We start from the raw sequence: 8,703 nt of genomic DNA, 5'->3' as shown, positions 1-8,703 counted from the left end.
GTGGGTTGCCATGCCCGCCTCCGGGAGATCTTCCCCACCCGGGGATCGAACTCATGTCTCTTACCTCTCCTGCACTGGCACCACCGGTATGCGTGCATATCTATATATAAAATGTTAAGTTATCCTTTCAGTTATTAGTACAAGTGGCTGACATTTCTTTCACGGTTAACTTTCTCTGCGACGGCCCTCTTGGCCCCGCCACACTTTTTTCGCTGGGGGGTGGGGGTGGGGGGGCGCCTCTTCCCACTTCGTAGGTGTTCATCGCCCTCCACGAGCATCACCTCTCTTGGACTCCACAAGGGGGCACAGCAAAACGTTCGTCCCGGGAGGCGGTGAGCTCTGAGACTCCAGGACTGCCTCACACCTTCGGCCCGGGAAGGCGCTCGGCCGGGAGCGCAGCCAAGGTGGCCTCTGCCTCTGGGAGAGTTGCTGCCTGGGTTTTATGTCTGCTGAGCCGCGATTGCGGGACTGCCTCAGCCTCCAAGCCGCAGGCACCTTGTCTTAAGTCTGCTGGCAGCCTCGGGCACCCTACGCTCCTCCCCAACTTACTCTCTGTCCCTCCTACCTGCACTCGTCGGACATCTGGATCCCCGGGAGGCCGGGGGCACTTTCTCCTCCCCAGACCTCCAATCTCTCCTCCACTTTACGGTCCTCACCTCCCTCCCCTAGCTTTCAACCCCCGCCCCCGCGCCCAGGCTCAACCCCACCCCGCGGCCCGCCCCTCTCCGCCCCTTGGGTCCGGCCCCCTTTCCACCCCCTCCGCCGCCCGCCTCTCCCCGCCGCCTTCCCGCCCCCTCCCCTTCCCCGACTGGCTGGGTCGGCTCAGACTCGGCCCCCCGTCCGCCCCGCTCCGGCTCTCGGCGCCTTCGACCGCGGCTCCGCTCTGCGCCTTCGGAGCGGGTTGCTGGGGTCTCCGGGACTGGGCTGTTTTCGCTCGCTCTAGGCCGGCGACGCGGCAGGTTCCGGACGTCCATCTATCCGTCGGTCCGAAGAGACTTTTCAGACCTGCGATCTCGGTATGGGGCGGGCTGTGCTGCTGTTCCTGCCGTGGCTCTTCCTCTCCGCGCTCTGGACGCGAGGTGAGTGCAAGGGGCTGGGGATTCGCGCCTGGGAGCTCCGAGGAGGGAGCGCGCCAATCGGGGCGCACCCGGCTGCTGGCAAGCTTGCAGACCCCTCCCCGCGCCCCAGAGGGGCCAGGTGCTGAGGTGCAGGGCTCCCGCGTACCCACCGTTCTGGCATCCTGGCTGGGTAGTGGGCGCGTGTCCCGGCGGAGCCGGGGAGGAGTGGGCGCCGAGGGCCCACAGCGACCGCGGAGAGGGAAACCGAGCTCGGCCGGTTGCGCTGCAAGTCCTAAAATTTTCGGCGGAGGGAAATGCGCCACAAAAACTTTTCACTGGAAGTGGCTGTGTGGTTGGACCCCAGTTGCTGGCGGGAGTTCTGGGAGCCGCAGGCAGACCCCATCTCCGCTCTGGGGGACTAGAGACCCGCAGGCTGCGGGAGTTGAGGTCGCAGTCCCGGTGCAGCGATGCACCAAGGCCAAAGCGCGATCGGGAGGGACTAGTCGGGCTGCCCCCCCGAACCCCCGGGCCTTCAGGGGCTACTTTAGCAGCGACGCCCTGTGAGTGGGTGGGGGGCCAGAAAAAGAGGACGCGCTGTTTTTACCCCTATTATTGCTGAACAGGATCTAACGTGCTTGGTCAGCGTCTAGGCGTATTACCTCTGCGCTGCTGCTGCTGCTGCTAAGTCACTTCAGTCGTGTCCTACTCTGTGAGACCCCATGGCCTGCAGCCTACCAGGCTCCTCCGTCCATGGGATTTTCCAGGCAAGAGTACTGGAGTGGGGTGCCATTGCCTTCTCCGTCTGCACTGCTAGGCATTCCAACATAAGATACTGGATTGGTAAGTGGAGGCACAGGAAGGCAGGTTTCATGGTTCCATTCTGTATCCGCAGTTTGTTCGGAGGGTCGCTGATTAACGAACGGGTTAGAAGTTTAACCTCTGAAGTATTTCTTAAGGAAGCTGTAAGAAACTTAACCAGGCTTTATGCTGAAGGCAATGGTACCCCACTCCAGTACTCTTGCCTGGAAAATCCCATGGACAGAGCTCCTGGAAGGCTGCAGTCCATGGGGTCGCTGAGGGTCGGACACGACTGAACGACTTCATTTTCACTTTTCACTTTTCATGCATTGGAGAAGGAAATGGCAACCCACTCCAGTGTTCTTGCCTGGAGAATCGCAGGGATGGAGGAGCCTGGTGGGCTGCCGTCTATGGGGTCGCACAGAGTCGGACATGACTGAAGTGACTTAGCAGCAGCAGCAGCATGCTGAATAAACACACATCAAGCATTTTTCCTTAGCTTAAAGGTTTAGCTTTTATATAAACCTATTGTGGTCAAAGGTGTTTTTGAAGAGTACCTGACAACTTCAATTATACTTAAGCAGTTTACTTCAGAATTTTTCCTGTGAGAATTTCATTGGAAAGCTCAGTTGCTCAAATCAGAAATTCTTAAGCAGCTGCAACCTCTTTTTACACATTAAATTACACATACAATTTATAATTTGAGGCAATGTAGCAATTTGAAGCAAACATCCAGAGAGTAAACCAAGCAAAGAATGAAAACAATTCTATTCTTTACCCCAGCCACCCCCCCAAACCCTCAGAAATTCCTCAGCATTTCTGCTAGATCCGTTTTTCATAATCTGTTATATTTTGCTACCAGGGAAGGCTGGCCATAAATAGTCTTGGATGTAGTGAATGTGGTGAAAATTATGGGAAAAGTAACAGAAGCAGTATTTTTGGGGAAGATGTTTTTTAAATGGAGTGTTTTTCTTTTTCTACGTTTTTTAAAGCATTAATAATAATAATAAACCCTCTGTAGCTGATAATTACTTTAAGCAGATAATCTTAAAAGTCTGTTAAAATCCACCCAACTGGAAGAATGAGAAGTTTCTGCAGTTTTTCTTCTCCTACCTTTTGTTTTTTAATCTTGAATTTACCTGTGAGATGTCTGACAGTGTTTCATTTTGTGAAAAGTTCAAAGAATGGGATTCTCACTGGCTGAATGAGAGCGGACCTGTTGGCTCAGATGGTAAAGAATTTGCCCACAGTGTGGGAGAGCTAGGTTCGATCCCCTGGGTCAGGAAGATCCCCTGGAGAAAGGTATGGCTATCCACTCCAGTATTCTTGCCTGAAGAGTTCCATTGACAGAGGAGCATGGCGGGCTGCAGTCCATGTGGCTGCAAAGAGTCGGACATGATTGAGTAACTAACACTTTTCCACACTCAAGGGTGCCGAAGATGGAAATTGGATTCCTTGTCTAGTTTTAGGATTTTCGTACTGCATGTTGTGGCTCTAAGTGGTTTACTCACCAGACAGCAGAGCCAGGAAAGACAGATTATGAATGTGTGCATAGACTCTACACTGTAGGGGAATGGATAATTACAATTTACACATCACTTTAACCCTGAAATCTTCCCTTCTCCTTACCCCCACCCCGTACCCACAAACACCCTCCCACAAAGATAAACACACAGAACTGAAACTGCTGAACCAGGGGCATTTCTGGGCTCTCCAGTCCTTTCTGTTCCGTCTCTGATGGGGGTGCCAATGAGCAACAAATCAGCAAAGGGTAGCTCTAGAGGCCCAGGAGAAGCTGGAGGATGAAAATACAGAAGTGGATCTTGCTATGATTTATGGTGGTATTTGCAGGGCAGCAATGGAGACAGAGACACAGAGAACAGACTTGTGGCCCAGGGCTGGGGGGAGGCCCGAGAGGATGAGATGAATGGACAGAGGAGCATGGAGGCACACACACTACCACATGTGAAACAGAGAGCCAGTGGGAATTTGCTCTATGACTCAGGGAGCTCAAACTGGGGCTCTGTGACAACCTAGAGGGGTGCGATGGGGTGGGAGGGAGGGAGGTTCAAGAGGGAGCAGAGACATGTATACCAGTGGCTAATTCATGTTGATGTATGGCAAAAATCAAACCAATATTGTAAAGCAACTATCCTTCAATTTAAAATAAGTTTTAAAAAATGCAGAAGTGGATAAAATGAAGGCATTACAAGGACCTAACCAGTGATGAGGCTATGCTTGCCCTTAATGAAACCCTTAGAACTAATTGGGCTTTTTTTCTTTTAATCTCACTTTTTTCTTTTTTTCATTACTTATTTGGCTTCATCAAGTCTTAGTTTCGGCATTCGGGATCTTTGTTGCATCACGCAGGATCTTTCGTTGCAGCATATGGACTCTCTAGTTGGGGTCCAGGCTTAGTTGCTGGGAGGCCTGTGGGATCTTAGTTAACTGACCAGGGACCGAACCCAAGTCCCCTGCCTTGCAAGGTGGATATCACTGGACCAGCAGGGAAGTCCTTCAGTTCAGTTCAGTTCAGTCGCTCAGTCGTGTCCAACTCTTCCCAAACCCATGAATCACAGCACGCCAGGCTTCTCTGTCCATCAACAACTCCCGGAGTTCACTCAGACTCACGTCCATCGAGTCAGTGATGCCATCCAGCCATCTCATCCTCTGTCGTCCCCTTCTCCTCCTGCCCTCAATCCCTCGCAGCATCAGAGTCTTTTCCAATGAGTCAACTCTTCGCATGAGGTGGCCAAAGTACTGGAGTTTCAGCTTTAGCATCATTCCTTCCAAAGAAATCCCAGGGCTGACCTCCTTCAAAAAATGGACTGGTTGGATCTCCTTGCAGTCCAAGGGACTCTCAGGAGTCTTCTCCAACACCACAGTTCAAAAGCATCAATTCTTCAGCACTCAGAGCAAAGATGGGCTCGATAAAGGACAGAAATGGTATGGACCTAACAGAAGCAGAAGATATCAAGAAGAGGTGGCAAGAATACACAGAAGAACTGTACAAAAAAGATCTTCATGACCCAGATAATCATGATGCTGTGATCACTGACCTAGAGCCAGACATCCTGGAATGTGAAGTCAAGTGAACTTTAGAAAGCATCACTACGAACAAAGCTAGTGGAGGTGATGGAATTCCAGTTGAGCTATTTCAAATCCTGAAAGATGATGCTGTGAAAGTGCTGCACTCAATATGCCAGCACATTTGGAAAACTTAGCAGTGGCCACAGGACTGGAAAAGGTGAGTTTTCATTCCGATCCCAAAGAAAGGCAATGCCTAAGAATGCTCAAACTACCGCACAATTGCACTCATCTCACACGCTAGTAAAGTAATGCTCAAAATTCTCCAAGCCAGGCTTCAGCAATATGTGAACCGTGAACTTCCTGATGTTCAAGCTCGTTTTAGAAAAGGCAGAGGAACCAGAGATCAAATTGCCAACATCTGCTGGATCATGGAAAAAGCAAGAGAGTTCCAGAAAAACATCTATTTCTGCTTTATTGACTATGCCAAAGCCTTTGACTGTGTGGATCACAAGAAACTGTGGAAAATTCTGAAAGAGATGGGAATACCAGACCACCTGATCTGCCTCTTGAGAAATCTGTATGCAGGTCAGGAAGCAACAGTTAGAACTGGACATGGAACAACAGACTGGTTCCAAATAGGAAAAGGAGTTTGTCAAGGCTGTATATTGTCACCCTGCTTATTTAACTTATATGCAGAGGACATCATGAGAAACGCTGGGCTGGAAGAAACACAAGCTGGAATCAAGATTGCCGGGAGAAATATCAATAACCTCAGCTATGCAGATGACACCACCCTTATGGCAGAAAGTGAAGAGGAACTCAAAAGCCTCTTGATGAAAGTGAAAGTGGAGAGTGAAAAAGTTGGCTTAAAGCTCAACATTCAGAAAACAAAGATCATGGCATCCGGTCCCATCACTTCATGCGAAATAGATGGGGAAACAGTGGAAACAGTGTCAGACTTTATTTTTGGGGGCTCCAAAATCACTGCAGATGGTCACTGCAGCTATGAAATTAAAAGACACTTACTCCTTGGAAGGAAAGTTATGTCCAACCTAGATAGCATATTCAAAAGCAGGGACATTACTTTGCCAACAAAGGTCCGTCTAGTCAAGGGAAGTCCTTAATTGGGCTTTAAAACTCTTCAGTGTTACGGTTTCTCTCCCAAACTGAAGCTGTCACCGTATTTCAATATACTGTAAACATTATCCCAGAAAGAACTTTAAGCTATCTAGTTGCCCATGGGCTTTGTATCAATGGACTCAAATGCTTTGGGAAAGGAAGCATGTCACATTTCAAAACTAAATAACTTTTCAAAAGTTTCTGATCTGCTTCCTTAGAGTGATGATTCTGTGTGTGCATGTGTGTATGCTCAGTCGCTCAGCCGTGTCTGACTCTTTGCAACCGCATGGACTGAAGCGCGTCAGGCTCCTCTGTCCATGGAATTTTCCAGGCAAGAATACTGGAGTGGGTTGCCATTTCCTTCTCCAGGGGATCTTTGACACTGGGATTGAACCTGCATTTCTTACTCTGGCAGGTGGATTCTTTACCACTGAGCTACCAGGGAAGCCAATGTGATGAATGGAATACTATTATTTTTCACAATGATAACTATTGTTTCAATCTTATTTTTAAAAATAACTTCCAAGTAATCCTAGGAGCAGGGTCAGTGGGTTGCCAGTCAGAGTTGGTTATAAACAGTGCCAGTGAATTGATAACACACCACCAGGTAGAGAGGCTGAGCCTTGCTTTAAATGGGTTCCCCCACCTAGAAATGAGCACATGCCAATCCGCCACTTTCTGCGTAGTGGCCAAAATGAGACTTTTGAGGTTGATTTGGACTGGGTGGCCTCCCTTTTGGCACCAAGGTTGGTAAGGGCTGGGGTCCTACCTCTCCTCTTTGACTCATTTTCAGTTTCAGTTCTTGCCGCTCCAGCCACAAAGGTCTTTTTGCCTCTTTTTTTGTGGAAGTTCCCTCTGGCTAAAATCTTTTCCCCAAGAAAACGCTAGCTCAGTTGCTCTCCTGAAGAGGCCTTCGCTCACTGCCACCTCTGCCATACTTACACACACACTCTATTAAATAACTCTACCACCGTCTGATGGGTTCCTCTCTGTTTTCCAAGCAGGGTGCTCATTTCAGGTGCTCAGTATCTGCTGTTGTTTAGTCGCTAAGTCATATCCTACTCTTTTTTGACCCCATGGATTGTAGCATGCCAAGCTCCTCTGTCCATGGGATTTCCTGGCAAGAATACTGAAGTGGATTGCCATTTCCTTCTCTAGGGGATCTCCATGACCCAGGGATCGAACCCTCGTCTTCTGTATGGGCAGGTGGATTTTTTAACTACTGAGCCACTAGGGAAGTATCTGCACTGGGTAGTATTTGCTCAGTATCTGCAAAGATCAAGGCCTCTGTGGGTCTTGCTGTGTCTTCCTCCCTCTTCTTTCTCCCTTCTGGCTTTTCCAGAAACAATTGCCACAGCTCCCAGGCCCTTGTGCTTGGGGCTTGGTTGCTAGAAAACAATTTTTCATTTCACTGTTATGCCAAAATGATTTCATTACTAGAAAGGTTATGGTAGATTTGTGGACTGTATTAAGGCCAATAGAGCAAAATTAACATTTTTTATAGTCTCTTGACTTAAAATTAAAAGCCAATTTTTCATGTTAAAGATACAGTTTAACAGCTCCTTGTCCAGAGCAGATTGCCTAATTCCCAGGTCGTTGTGGCCCCGAGTGTCTTGACTTTGGCGTGTTGTTACTACTTTAATCTTAACTCGAAACACAGGGCTCAGAGTGGGGGTGGGGGTGGGGGGAAATGCATCTCAGCAGGGAGTTAATTATTATAAAACGTGAAAAAAAAAGCAGGTTATTATTAAACCTGTGTGCTTCAAGGGATTGGAATGAAAATGTTAACAGGGGCTGAGTGACCAAATGGGCTGGGCTTCCTGTCCTGCCTGGCTGGCCTCTGGGGAGCCCTGGGTGCAGTGACTAACTCTCAGGACCTCAGTTCCCTCACGGGTCTAGTGCAACTCTTCGTTATTCGTGGAACCCTCGGGAGGATAAAGGCGCCAATGTCATGTGGTAAAAGCTCTCAAACTATTAGCCATTGTTACCCAAGCTCCCTCCCTTCTGAACTCAAATTTTGTGGTAATTGTTTTTCTTAAACAAAAAGTAATGGGGGGAAAGTTTCCCCTTTTCTTACTGAAATGTGTCCTAAAGTGAAACCTGAAATACGAGGTCAGATCTGTGGGCGCCACCCCCCGCCCACTGGTCATAGCTCTTTGGTGGAGGGCTGTGGGGGGGTCCATTCTGGAGCGCAGAATTCCTTGCTCTGTAAGACTGTTGCTGCTACGTTGCTTCAGTCATGTCCGACTCTATGCTACCCCATAGACGGCAGCCCACCAGGCTCCCCGTCCCTGGGACTGTTTCCTGGTATTTCTGCGAACAGAACCCACACTTGTTACCTCAGACAAGGCAGGACCTGTCCTGACTGCTCTCCTTCCTGCCCCCCCATGACCCTCACTCCTTGAATTCAGGCTTAACTTGGTCCGGGAATAGCTTCCCGTCATGTGCCTCTCAGGAAGGTATAAAAATGAAGTCCAGTTCCTGCTCGGTGTTTCCCACACCACTCTACTCTAAAGTGGGTGTGGTTTTGTTTTGGTTACTTTTTTTTTTTTTGGTTGTTTGAGTATAAACATCCAGATAATTCCTTTCCTTTTTTCCAGCTAAAACTAGGTTTGCCAAATGCAGGCTTCCGGCTGCAGTGGCTACAAAATGAAGCTGTTTCTTGGGCGGTGCTCTTTGCCTGTGCCTGGGTGGGCGC

The 8,703-nt window shown here is 49.1% G+C and overlaps 1 protein-coding gene across 1 annotated transcript in view; it reads left to right on the top strand.

Annotated features, from left to right (window-relative positions):
- Positions 1-802: 802 nt before the first annotated feature.
- Positions 803-8,703, top strand: part of MERTK (MER proto-oncogene, tyrosine kinase) — a 138,265-nt gene continuing 130,364 nt past the window's right edge. The window contains 1 exon segment of the mRNA XM_027554516.1: positions 803-1,079. Coding sequence (XP_027410317.1) covers positions 1,019-1,079 — 61 coding nt within the window. The 5' untranslated portion in view covers positions 803-1,018.

Source organism: Bos indicus x Bos taurus, chromosome 11 (genome assembly GCF_003369695.1).
Source record: "Bos indicus x Bos taurus breed Angus x Brahman F1 hybrid chromosome 11, Bos_hybrid_MaternalHap_v2.0, whole genome shotgun sequence".
Taxonomy (NCBI): domain Eukaryota; kingdom Metazoa; phylum Chordata; class Mammalia; order Artiodactyla; family Bovidae; genus Bos; species Bos indicus x Bos taurus.
The sequence above is the reverse complement of the archived record's forward strand: the minus strand, read 5'-3'. Positions and strand labels throughout refer to the sequence as shown.